Here is a 14,275-nt window from a genome sequence, read left to right as displayed (position 1 = left end):
TCCCTAAAGTAGCTAGTAAATATAAATACTCTATGCTATGGCCATTTCCAGGCATTTAGTATACCCCTCCCTAAAGTAGCTAGCAAACCTAAATGCTCTATGCTATGGCTATTTCTGGGTATTCAGCACATCCCTCCCTAATGTAGCTGGCAAAACTGAATACTCTATGCTATAGCTATTTCTGGGTATTCAGTGCATCCCTAACCTATCCCCAGTGAAATAGACATACTATCTAGTGTTCTAAGAGCACTATGCTCTCACCATCTCTACTGAACAACAAATGTGGAATAAGAATATCAAATAAGTTATACTGCTGTTTACATCACTAAGCCCTAAGTTCTCCCCTGTGGTCTAGAATATATACTTCAGAAGAACATATTGCAGTACCAAACAGTCATTACCTATAGGCCTTTCCTAGCGTAGAGACTGTAGAGTGGTTGCGTAGGTCGGCATTTCCGTACAGCATTAGATCCATCAATAAATTCATTACCATCTAATCGCCGCAGTGGTCTTTCAATTGTGTCATCTGCGAAGCATAGGATTGTCTAGAGTCGCTGTAGTCAGAAGCCTGGACCTTCTACCTCAGTCAATATGACAATAGCAAGAATCTCACCTTCGCTAAGTAGTCCATACAGTGAGGCCAGTGATCATCATCATGCCAGTCAACACCTATGTTCTTTCCCTCTGAAGCAGACTGGAGGGCTTTGCGCAACATTGTGAGGCAATGCAGTTGGTGGAACCTGTTTAGAGATTAGATGAAATGCATTGAACACATCTCTGCTGCTTTCATGTTTCACCTGCAATGACATATGATAGAACTTACATGCTTATAGCTCCATTCCCTTCATCACGTCCATTGTCTGATATGCTGATCAAACCCGCAGTGGTTTTATTTAGCGAAAGACCTCCCCACATATCATCATATGCGTGATCAAGAGACTGGAAAGCCCTATCTTGGGTAAATGATGTATGGAGGATAGTCTCATTGCTATGAGCAGAAACGCATGAGGTATGTGCTGGATGTGGAATTGAGATAAATAAGAGAATCAAGTTTGTAATCAATATCATCAGCATTAGAATACTCCTTATCCCAGGATGCAGAAAGATACTGCGGATGTATGTTGGTTGGCCATTCTGAGGTCCAGGGTCTGCGCCTATAATGTGCTCCTCTGACGATTCCTTTTGCAGGAGGTGGTAACTCATGTTGAAAACTAGCGCGGATGAGAAAGTCAACTCGGGAGTCCCATATATAAAGAGGACAGTGCAGGATTTAGAAATCGGCCTCCATTTACTACTATATTGGGGAAGGCAGGGTTTTATAAAACTATCATCCTTCCACATTTGTTGTTTGATAGAGATGGTGAGAGTATAGTGCTCTCAGTACATAAGAAAGTATGTCTATTTCACTGAGGATAGGTTAGGGATGCCCTGAATGCCTGGAAATGGCTATAGTGTAGAGCATCTAGTTTGCTGGCTACTTCAGGGAGGTATGCACTGAATACCTAGATATGGCTATAGCATGGAGTATTCAGTTTGCCAGCTCCACTGGGGAGGGTGCACTGAATACCTGGAAATGGCCATAGCACAGAGCATCTAGTTTGCTGGCTACTTTAGGGAGGGATGTACTGAATGCCTGGATATAGCTATAGCATAGAGTATTTAGTTTGCCAGCTCCACTAGGGAGGGATGTGCTAAATACCTAGAAATGGCTATAGCATAGAGTATCTGGTTTGCTGGCTACTTCAGGGAGGGACATACTAAATACCTAGATATGGCCATAGCATGGAGTATTCAGTTTGTTAGCTCCACTGGGGAGGGACACACTGAATACCTAGATATAGCTATAGCATAGAGTATCTGGTTTGCTGGCTACTTCAGGGAGGGACATACTAAATACCTAGATATGGCCATAGCATGGAGTATTCAGTTTGCTAGCTCCACTGGGGAGGGACACACTGAATACCTAGATATAGCCATAGCATAGAGTATTCAGTTTGCCAGCTCCACTGGGGAGGGACACACTGAATACCTAGAAATGGCTATAGCATGGAGTATCTGGTTTGCTGGCTACTTCAGGGAGGGATGTGCTAAATACCTAGAAATAGCTATAGAATAGAGTATTCAGTTTTCCCTACTACTTGCAGTAAGGACCTATTGTATTATAGAATATAAAAATGCTATTATTTTATAAAATTAGATGACTAGGTATATGGAGGTATGAGGAGCATTCCTTAATTCTTATAGAATAATTATTTATAGCAGGAGCTATAGAAGATTTACATACCTTAGCATGGCCTTTACATGTCTAATTAGGGAGTTAAGCCTTAATTAAAAAGTTTATATAGATATTAGTAAGTTTTATCCCCTAGGAGGAATACTATATAACCATATACACTGTCTGCTATCTACTTCAACATCAGCCTACTTTCCCTCCCAGCCATCCTGTGCTAGCAAATCAACTTATACAGCAAAATTCAACACTATTCCAGACCTCCAGGAATCCTTTATCTTAAAATGCATTTCACCACTACTACACTTGCCTTTGGCTTTCTTAGCCTTGTTATTGCTGCTCCTGGACCTATGAGCACTGATCCTGGTTTCCACCCAGGCAGCACAACCTCAGCATGCTACTGCTGCCCTGCAACTGCCGCTCTCACCACTGGCAATTGCGGTCGTGCTGCCGAGGATGGCAGATGTGTTACTGGGGATGTCCTAATCTGCTGTGACCAGCGTGAGCAGGTAAGTATTCCTCTAGCATGCTGCTATAGGTGGTAAATGCTAAATTATAGTACAGGCATGCAGCACTCTTGCAACCTTGACTGTTGATGGGCGCTCAGGTGCTTTGAAACTTGGAGGCCTTTTAAACCAGATTGTTGATGGCCTTCTTGGGTAATTCAGGATATTGAGACCAGCCAAACCTTTCGCCATAAAACAACCCTCTCCATTCAAAGCAGATCACCTTATCAACAATGGGCTTGAGAATGGGGCCGGATTAGACTTCTGCAGTCAGTGTATAAGGTATCCAGAGGTGTTGGGGCAGGGGTATTTGGTATAAACTGATGGAATTAAGTTAGCTTCTTTGCCCTACTTTCCTTTCTAATCTACGGTGTGATTATTACCCACTGCATGCATCCATGCTAAGGGGAGACAATGTACACATTATTCAGAATTATTTTTAATCTATTAATCTATAAGCCCCTGGGATACGATTCCGGTAGTATAAATATACATTTGTTAGATACTAAGTTAGAAAGAATCAGACCTTCCTTGATTTATCATTTGTATGCGAAATACTAGTGATTTCTGAATTCGTAACGGTATCGCGGTTTCCAACAATATGAAACCTGACCCGGTGTGATTCGGTGCGAGTTTCACTACAAAACGCGAATCTTGGCACGGCTAAACTACTTATATTAGGAGCTAACACCATGGTTAGATTCGGTTTGGTTTCGGGTTGGATGAACCGCTGAATTTAATGGCTTTTAAATTTCAATTTCTCCCATCTTAGGCCTATGCTTAGGGCCTATCTAGCATGCTTACAGAAAACTATAAATTTTATATGAAATATAAGGTAATTATTATTATATTAATCTATATCTAAATTTTTAATTCAATATCTATAGGGTTGAATGGGTGGTGGTTAAAAATCATTCTTGCACCATCGTGGTTGTCGGAAGGTTGATATATATATAAACCACTACCACTTTCATACCAACCCATAACCAGGAATGATTATTCTCTTATGTCTCAGCAACCACTAGATATTTGGCTACCATCACATTTGGAAAGCTAATTGGTTGTGAAGGCTGGTCAGTGCCTCCTTAGAATAGAACCGAATTATGTTACTGGTTAAAGGCAAAGCAGAACCTTATGATGTTATAGTGGTGGCAGGGGTTTTGGGTTGGTCAAGGCCTGATGCGTGTAAAAGATGGATAGATGGAGCAGACCGATTTTGCGAGAGTGGACTTTCCAGGTCCTGCTGAGTTAGCAGGTACATCTATGGTGATGGATTGACATACATACCTGCCACTCCGCATGTCATCAGGACAACTGGGCGAGGATCCGAGGTGCGCTGAATGGCAGGACCAAGGCGAGCTATAGCATCTGACAAACGACTCATGATGCGAATGTGAATTTGGCAAAGAATCGTGTTGAAGGTGCTTGACAAATAGTTGGAGATCGGTACAAGGTTAAGTAATTAAGTGTATGACTCATTTCAAGGACGGAACCGGTAGACCATTTCATATCGACATCCATGTATGTAGAATTGTGCTGTATCCACCATTATACTGGGGCTTATCAAAAAGAAAAACCAAATACTAAACTACCTGCTCTTATTTAGGACATCGGCAAACTTCGTCTCCAGATGGTTTTCCAACATCCGTTTATGGCCGTCAGAGATCTTCCTGGCATCCCTTAGCGTTTTCGCGTACTTGTCGATTAAATCGTCCAGACTCTCCTCCTCTCCACAATCCTCCTGTGCTGCTTCTTTGGCCGCAACGGCCTCCTTCCACAGCGACTCCATCTCCTCAGTCCATCCAAGGACATCCGCCAGTTTGCGTACCCCGTCATCGCAATCGCCCAAGATGTACACATCTTCCGCCCGCTTTCCAAAGTCTCCTGCCGTCTCGCGATTGACTAGCACCCGTGGAACGCCTTCACGAGCCAAACGCGGCAGATTCGAGCACGGAGCAACCCTTAAGCTCGTCCCCATGACAAGCATCATATCCGCCTCGGAAACTTTCTTCTCTTTTTCAGCGAATTCCGCGGGGAGAGACTGTCCGAAGAACACCACGTCAGGCTTTACAGCTCCCCCGCAGTCAGGGACCTGACAATACGGGACAGTGCCTGTATTGATTGCTTGTTTCATCAAGTCATCGGGATAGGGGGTCTTGCACTTCCAGCAGCGCTGGGTCCGCCAGCTCCCGTGTGTATTGAGGATCTTGTCCTCTGGGACACCGGCATCCCGCTCCAAGCCATCTATGTTCTGTGTGAACACAAAATGGAGAAGGTTCTTCTTCGCTAGAAGAGCGAGAAAAGCATGGGTGATAGTCGGTTTGAGGTTGCGAGGATGCCTGGCGCGCGCGATGGCGTAAAACAGCTCGGGGGTGTGCCTGAAGTAGCTGATGTGGAAGATGGCTTCTGAATAGGGCAGGTTAAGGGGTTTGAGCCGGTCATAAATGCCAGTCTCGGGCGATCTGAAGTCGGGGATGCCGGCCGCGGTGGAGATGCCTGCGCCAACAAGCACAACGATCCGGTGCACCTGGCCGCTTTTGATCAGGTTGGCGATATTTTCAATATCTGTCATTTTGTCACTGTGAAATGTCACAGAATATTGATGATGTTCTTTAGGGAGAGTTGTTTAGGGGGTGCTGCGTTTTTTATGCTTTGCAACGCAGGCAGCTGTCAGCCTTGCATGATAATCGATCACCACGGCAACCCTCGTCTGGGCATCTTACAATCCGACATTAGGCAACAGATCATCATCTGTAGAGCTCTAGGGATAGTGTCTACAGCTCTTCCAAGGCCGTCACACTTTTCCCATACTATTGACTGCTCGATGAAGATTGCTTGAAGGCTGTGGACACGCCCAGCGTCAAGTCCCTGTAACAGTTCTTCCCACTCCGTTTCCCGGCGCATATTTCAACATTTCTGGGGATTTATCGAGATATTACATTAACTAAGCCGTTTACGTGTAGATATCCAACAGTCTTTCTGTATATAACATCATAGGGATAATATTACCTAGTGGGAGACTCTGAGCCAGGTTTCTTAGGAAAGCTTAAAAAATCTAAGCATAGTTAAATGGCTCCCGAGCCTGTCCCTATTTAGTCTACTAGAATTTCGTCCAGATGGGTGTGCCAGATCCAAGAACCTGAAACGCTGCCATTCTGGACGATACCAAGGTCGCTCCTCGGGACCGCGTCAATGGTCTGGTAGTCTACACGTGCAGATCGATAAGCTGGGCGTTCCTTTACTGCTTCCCATTGGCATTGACCATGTGAGCCCAGGGCGTCGCTTAGGATCGGGGAGGTGCCAGTGCCAACGAACCAGAGGGGAACAAGTTGGATGATATTGCCAAGAAGTTCATCTACATATCCACGCAGGTACGCCCATCTCCTGCCTGCAGGACATGTCCGGCATGTACTCGCAGGTGAAAATTTATCCAGGCAGGCTTCTGGTCACTAGGAGACGGAGGGTCTGCAGGGATAACAATACACTGGAAAAAAATTTAGAGTTGGCCATGAACTACAAGCCCACAATGGTAGAAGGATGAACCTTGAACCACACTTATCCTCACCATTGTATCAGTGAATTATCGATCAGTGCTTGCCGCACGACTCCATTATCTTCACACTGCCGACAGTGTCATGCGGTGCTCTGCAATTTGCACGAACCTTATCGACCCTGCAATCGAGGGGTAATTAAGGCTATTGACCCTGTTCCACCCGGCTCTTGGGAACTAGCCTGCTCCCTTCATGGCATTTTATTTGTGACTCTAATGCCGAATTGGCAAACGGTGTTTCATCTGAAGAGTAGCACGGACTCGTTTCCAGTTCCAGTGGATTCTGTGCCATTAAATATGGAGTCCCGACCCTGCCTGGCTAAGATATTAAAGCTTGACCCTACAGGAGCCTGATTCTGTCTTTCCATGGAGCCAATTCTTCATAAGACTGTGTTGGAAAATTGGGACTCCGTGAAGTCAGCTGGAGCTTGGCTTTTGCCCCAACATGGCCAAGAGGGCACCCGACCGGTCGGAGTCCTGGCCTTAACCCGGTCTCGGGGTCTCCCTAGCCTCCTTTAGATAAGGAACTCTTTGCTATGTTTTACTCTTTCAAATATTACTCATCATAGTATTAGATTACTCCTTTAAGGCTCTATTAAATAGTATACATTTTACTAAGATAAACCATACTGGTGGTGTTGACCTGGTCCCATATTACCATCTCCCAGTAGGTCAGGACTTTACCATTTTCAGATCATCATAGGACGGTTAGCTCAAAGCATGTTATTCAGTTTTGTCGCCTCCTATTTGTGTTTCTTGGTCAAACTTACCATGGTCAGCAAGGGCCAAAGGGACGCTAGTAGTGGAAGTTTAGCATGCCCTTAGGTATGTTTGAGATCGGACACAGATGATCATAGGGGGCAGCTAGCGCGAATTTATGTCAAGGATGAGCTAGAACGAAGCATGCATGCCCCATCTTTACTAGGCTTACTAATTGGTATCTCTACCCTTTATTTGAGAACAGTGGTATGGTTCGTATACAGAAATTGCAATGGAACAAAAGTGATTCTGCGGATGGTACTCCACGCAATTTTGTTTTATTTTCCCCTTTTAGCAATCATAGAGTTGGGAAGCGTGAAGGCAAAGAAGAAATGAGTGTCTTCGTGTGCTTAGCCGGCACACAGGCCCATGTGGGAACGTTGCATACTGGCCTAAGCATCGAATGGATAGCTTATATCCCCAGCAATTTAACGCATACTTTGGGATGACCATAGCGACGCAGCCTGTGTAACGAATATTTAGCACAAGGACAGCCACAATGGAACTATCGCTCTAAAGCTCCACGGTTACATCAGAAATTGACCATAGCACAGGAGACCTAAAAAATAGATGTCTGGCCAAAATGAGGTCTATAATATTTGATAGTCGTCATGCAGTGTTTTTCCTTACCTACCTATGTTAATCATGTATCATTCTGCAAGCAATGTGTGCATTAATGCATTACTACAAAGTAAGGGTAGTAAGTCTGCTCTAATGGCCAAATAAGTAATGGGGACACTCTGAATTCTGTATAAGTGCTGAAATTATAATTTCCCTCTTTGTGGCAATGAACTATCAGTCAAGACCCATATGAACTTGAATTCCTCTTGTACTCATCCTAGAGCTTCAGCCACTTTGGCAGACACAAGCCAAAGTCGGTTGCTGTTAAATATGAAATATCCTAAGGATTGGTCCCATTCTAGAAAGATAGTTTAGAAACATAAATGAATGAATCAATTCTTAGAATGCAATGAACTCACATAGAATATCTACAGGTCTTAAATTGGGCTGGTCTGTCTACAACTTCAGCATCTACAACGATCCCGCATGACTGTAAGGAGATTCTGATCATTATTGATTAATGTCAATATAATGCTAACTTTGCTCTGACAAGACTAATTTGAGACATGGAAAGGGACTATGAGCGAATTAGCAGAGCTCCAGTTTGTTTTGACAGGAAAAGTATGGAGACTTTCCTGTACTTTACTTAGTGGTATTTCTATAAGGGTTCTTGAAAGGCCATGCATCTGTCCATGGACGGAACATGGACTAATTCCAAGCCAGCATCTCAAAGGAACTATACTTTATTCCTTCATTATCAAGCCCATTCCTTCTTTGACCACTAATTGGGTAGCTATGGTTACAACTAACTTGGGAATGTCCAGCAACGCTGCTGTACAACAATTTTGAGTCTTCGACATCAGTACCAGAGAGAAAGCTCGCTGCTTTTATGCCTGTAAAGTTTGAGGTGCTATTTTCAATATTACCTCATTACAGGGTGGGCAAATTGGCAGGAAAATACTGCATTGACCATGAATAGGTATGGTAAGGTCGCAAGGGATATATGTATGCTCATGGCTCAATTCTTGGAATCTATCTAGTATATCATGCAAGCAAAATTGCTTGCTGTTCATTAGTATTGAGCACAGTTTGACTCGGCCAATTTTCAAGAAGTGATGTACTTAAGAAGGCTGTCTTTCGCAGCATCATCAATCAGTTTAGTGTACACAGCAGTTGGACCCCTTTATCAGGCATTGCTCTTTTCTGCAGCTCGTCAGAAAAACACCCGCATATCCAGATCAAGATCTATACCACTTATTTCGAAGTGATTCCAGTCGTTGCAGTTAATCTCCGTCTTTGCTACCGACCTTTACATTTCCGACTGTACTTTACTACTATCCAATCATGGATTGCTTCCCACAGGTTATCCAATATGTGAAGTCCTTATTCCAAAAGCAGACGGCCAAGGAGTCAGAGATAGTAAGTAAAGATTCCTGCGTAGTTCCTAAGCAGAATCCTCATCCATATTCCATAGATCCTTCCAACTGACCTCTGCAAGGACGAGCCGCCGTTTTCCTTGGCTGTCGAGTCAGTGAACTGGTCAATACAAAGACCTTTGTCTCAGGATGATATCAGTATCAGCACAGTGGCTACAGAAATATTGGATGAAAATAAAGAGCAACGATCAATAGCAGTCAAGGAAGACATTACCGGACGAAAACTAGGGCAGGTGCAGACTATGGTTCCTTTAATGCAGCTGAGCAATGTTCAGATTCGCCAAGTCAATATGGACTTCACTCCCCGTCATAGTTGCCATCTACAAGTCAAAAAGGGACAGTTGGTGAGTTTAGAGCATATTTTTGATGATGGATGGGTAATATAAGGCTGATTTGCCATACATGTGATCTCTATGCTAACCATTCACAGGCCCTGTGTAGACTGATGGGAACCAGGGTTTATGGATTCATTCCAGGGGCATATCTCTCCAGCAGCCCCATCACATTGCGGATAGTGTGTACTCAGCGATTCCTACCGAGACGAAACTCTCTGTAATACAGTCTATGGCTGTCGCACCTGTCTAATCTGGTCATTTTCTGGGAAGGATTCACCGTGGGAACCCCATTAGCTTTGCAAAAAATATTTTGTTGCCGCCAGTGACTTTAACAATATCTTTAGGGTGTTTCCATCTCGTATGTGATAATAGGGTGCAACCGTTCATTGATGGGATCTATTGACTGCTACTCTTAGAAGTCACCCTTCATTGCTTGTGAGTTTGGCATGGTAATCATAACTTGAATCGAGCTTTAATTTAGCTGCTGTAGAAAGCACAAATGCTAGTCACAGTGATCTTATTAATTATGGCATAAGCTCCCAAATTAAGGCCTAATGACACAGCAGGCTTTCTAGAGGATCAATATTGCTGCAACTATTTTGTATAGTGTTGTTATGTGCGATGGCGACGGAGTTTATCTCGATTCGCGGATATGATAATTATAATGAGGCTGTCGATTACGGGAGATATGTTATGCCCAGGGTGAGGGAGATATTGACCGACTCCACACAACTGATAGAAACAAAGCCACCTCCACTTCTGATACGGTATTTTCCACGCATGCGGGTGCTCAACAAGGTTGGAATGAATGTGTTCAAAGTATAGAACTCTTTCCATCTTCTACTCGCAAGCGAATATCAATGATAGTACGGCGTGCCAAATCAGTAACCGCATACAGAGAATCTGCAAGGTCTTAGTGGTAGCTTCAGACGCGGCAGTATAAAAATGTACATGGATAAGAATGTCGACTGATGGCTCCGCAAATAGTCACTTGAATGACCGAGAAAACTGCAACGTTGCAATAGTGACATGCATGGTCATAGAAAATTACGTCTATGCTAGAGCTATCTCTTATGGCCCTGTGAGTAAGGCCTTAGCGCCTACAGCTTCATGAAGGTTTGGCAGTACTATCTAGCATAGACCGGCCTACACCACCAAAGCTACCTATGTTCATGAATAGGCACCAGAATATATAAATGCTGCAGCTTTCATTGAGTGCTCACAGTGCCTATTTGGAAATGGTCAGCGTACTATTTGCCTAGTATCCTTTATATACACAGTAAGCTTAAGGGTATAGTCAATACCTCGTACAAGCAAGCGCCCCAGCCAACAGAAATAATAGGATGTCAGATGATCACTTAGTCTAGGTAGAGCATCTGTAAGTCTGCCAGTGGTTATGTTCTAGCTCATGACTGTCTCTGATAACAAGTTCTCATAATAGGAGAAGGACAAAAAGAGAGTAAAAGCCTCTAACATACCTAAGCCGCATGGATCCATAGCAAACCTTGTTCTATTTACTAGTTATCTAGCAGAGATATTAGCACAGATCTGCACAGCTACAATCTATGTATGCTGCAGCATGGGCATGTCGTACTTGCCTCATTGCCTACAAATAATATTGAAAATACCTTCAGTGAAGGCAGTTGTCAACCTTTTTGCTTAGGGCACGCGTGCTTAGCCACGGCATGGAACTCATCATGCTGCAAGTCATCGACCCCCTGCTTGGATAATGTTCCTTGTTTAGACCACACAATGAGCATGTATCATGCTGAAAGTCATTCGCCCTACGTTTGAATGTCACACCTTGCTTAGGCCGTATAATGGTATGGCTAGGTTCACCTATTCTAGGCCCAACGTCATATGCCCATTTTCAGCTAGAAAATAGGTCCTAACTTAACCTCTACGTCTGAGTCCACGACTTCTGAGACTTTAAGCCTCTTTTCCTTCGCGTATACAATGCGCTAGGCAGAGTGATACATCAGTAAAGATTTCAATGCCTTTGTCTGAACACCCAAAGCCCTTGATCGGCCCTCTGGAAGACAAACATCGCTTAAAATCAGTCTTAATACCTAGATAACGTAGGTTGATCAGGCCCATTGAGAAGATTGTTTTCCCATACTTCCTACAACTCTTCATGACAGGGGAAGATTTCCTGGACATTGATGTCGGCATGTTGCTGTTTGACATGTAAGGTACCCACTAAGGAATCAGGAAGTGGGCCTTTTGCTCAGGCCACAAGGTTCATGATCTGCGTATTGTCTCTCTAAATATGACTGAGCGCCAGCACTACTGCATCTCAGTTTCTAGGAATGACCATTCGCAGATCCAATGGAAACGTCCTTCTATGTTGCTAACTAAGATTATAACAATTTCTGGAATACTAAGCCTTTCTATATCATAAATGGAACTAGTACATTCGCCCGGTAGTGGATGAGGAAGTGTCTTGATTGCGTACAAGCACGGGTAGAACGATATTGCATATCAGGGTCTGAAATGGTCTTCAAAGTAAGCTGAGTGATGGAACCATCCTGTACGTTTGGTATTTCTGAGAAGCAGAAACAAGGGAACTTTCCTTTATCACCCGAACTGAGACCTATCCCTGCATTATGGGAAGAGACCAAAAGCTGAAAGCGAGCCAACCAGAAAGGCGATCAGACTTGCTAGAATACCGGAGTGGCCATGAGTAACACAGAAATTGCAAAAACGGCGGTAGGGTTAAGGGCGAGCCGACGATGTCGACGGTCAGAAGGTCAGCGACCTTAGAATTACTTACAATAATTTTTGTGGTCAGACTAACATGGAATGTCACAAGGTTGATATTGGAATCATTCATTGAGCATAGCCCATCCACTGTAGAATGTCCTTACTGAATCTGATATTCCACAGTGGTAGCCATAAGGGAAGGAAAGGGCATATATAAAGGCCATGCCATCTCGTACTTAATCAGTTCAGACAACTACTGTTAATCCTTGTGATTATATTAAATACTCAGACATTGCCCTCTTAAGCCAGATATACAATGGTCAAAGCACTGATAATCTTTGTAGTCGCGTGGGGTGAGTTTCCAGTTCTGTCAAAACATGATTCAACTTTTAGCTAACCATGGCTTGAACAGCAGCGTTTATAAGCACGTCCTGGGCCCAGTCTTGCTCCCCCGCAGTAGGTCATATACCTGTTATCCTGAATATACATGACTAGTTTGACCCTTTGAAAGTGCCCTGCCGGCTTGACTTGCTGTAGCGGAGTTTGCAGACTGCTGACTCTTGATACTCAAAATTGTGGAGCATGTACTCATACTGTATGTTTCCCTACTTGCTTGATAGATGAGAATTACTGACCATGCTTGTATAGTGCCCAGCTGGCTCAATCTGCAGTAATGGCGTTTGTGCCTGCATTCTTAACAATAACCAGGCACCCTGTGCTGGAAAATGTGTAGGTGCAACTACTCTTAAGTTGTAAGTTATACCTAATTTATAACTAACATTTCCTTGGAAGTGTGCATCTGGTCAGACATGCTGTAATGGTGTCTGCACAGCTCTGAACACAACATCTAACTGCGGAACCTGTGGCAATGTTGTAAGTATATCAAAGTATTCTCCATGATATTATTGTTAAAACTCTCTATAGTGCCCAGCAGGTCAAGGATGTTGCAATGGTGCTTGCACAGCACTAAATACCGCATCTAACTGTGGAGCGTGTGGCAATGCTGTATGTCAGCACCTGGCATGAAAACTCATGAGCAGTACACTAATGTAGATAGTGTCCTACCGGTTCAACCTGTACAAATGGTGTTTGTATTTGTGCAAATACTGGACTGCCTCCATGCAATGGACAATGTGTGAGTAGATTTCCAGCTCCCATCCTTATAGAAGCATGACAATCTGACATTGTGCTGGTTGACAGTGTTCAGGTTCTAATCTGGCGTGCTGCAATGGGGCCTGCACTAACTTACAAAATAATGAGGGTGGTTGTGGATCCTGTGGCACAGTAGTAGGTCCTACCAATGTGGTTCTAACTACCGAGTGATCTTATGACTGACTTGACGACTTTAACAGTGTCCAGCAGGTCGCCCCTGCTGTGGCGGGACTTGCACTGACGTTACTACCACCACTAACTGCGGATCATGCGGCAATGCTGTGAGCCTTTTGCACTTTTTATTAGGAGGTCATAACTAATCCTAGCTTCGGAATAGTGTGCGGCAGGTCAGAACTGCTGCAATGGGGTCTGCACTAATGAGGCTACCGACACCTCAAACTGTGGAGCATGTGGTACTACTGTGAGTCGGCTTGCACCCTTCAATATTCTTTACATCTATAGCTGACTTGGTATTCTTGAAGTGTCCATCAGGTCAAGGTTGCTGCGCTGGGGCCTGCACAGACCTAACCACTACTACAAACTGCGGAACATGTGGTAATGCTGTAAGTCATCTGAAATCAGCTGTTACCCATGAGAGCGTAGCATTAATTTCCGGTATTGCTAGTGTCCTGCTGGTTCAACCTGCAGCAACGGTGCATGTGTCTGTCCTAACACTGAGTTGCCTCCATGCGGAACCACCTGTGTAAGTCATGCTTATTTCCTCTGCGGTAGAGCAGGAAACTGACTTTCTGTTATATAGTGTACTGATGGTACTCTTGCGTGCTGTGCCAATGCTTGCACTAACACTCAGACCGACGCTGCCAACTGTGGTACATGCGGCAATGCTGTAAGTCAACCTCTTAATATTCATCGCCTCATATATGAGGTCAAAAACTAAGTTACTACTTCCCATAGTGCACCGGAGCTACACCGAACTGCGTTGCTGGGGTTTGTTCTGCGTAGGAACATTCGGAGAATTAGTAAGTTGAGCCATTATGTCAGAAGGTTGAACTACGTATTGACTTAGAGCCTGTAGTTTTCCA

At 44.0% G+C, this 14,275-nt stretch overlaps 2 protein-coding genes across 2 annotated transcripts; one reads left to right on the top strand and one right to left on the bottom strand.

The window, feature by feature from the left end:
• Positions 1-2,514: 2,514 nt before the first annotated feature.
• Asppvi_005480 (uncharacterized protein) lies at positions 2,515-2,893 on the top strand (the record flags this gene model as incomplete). The annotated part of the gene is made up of 2 exons (XM_043301401.1): positions 2,515-2,739; positions 2,795-2,893. 2 exons carry the CDS (start codon positions 2,515-2,517, stop codon positions 2,891-2,893), a joined length of 324 nt encoding a protein of 107 aa, XP_043157336.1.
• Positions 2,894-4,324: 1,431 nt separating this feature from the next.
• Positions 4,325-5,308, bottom strand: Asppvi_005479 (uncharacterized protein; the record flags this gene model as incomplete). The annotated part of the gene is made up of 1 exon (XM_043301400.1): positions 4,325-5,308. The coding sequence occupies one exon, from the start codon at positions 5,306-5,308 to the stop codon at positions 4,325-4,327; it is 984 nt and encodes a 327-aa protein (XP_043157335.1).
• Positions 5,309-14,275: the final 8,967 nt, after the last annotated feature.

Source organism: Aspergillus pseudoviridinutans, assembly GCF_018340605.1.
Source record: "Aspergillus pseudoviridinutans IFM 55266 DNA, scaffold_4, whole genome shotgun sequence".
NCBI lineage: Eukaryota > Fungi > Ascomycota > Eurotiomycetes > Eurotiales > Aspergillaceae > Aspergillus > Aspergillus pseudoviridinutans.
Note: the sequence above shows the minus strand (reverse complement) of the source record. Positions and strands in the feature narration are given on the sequence as shown.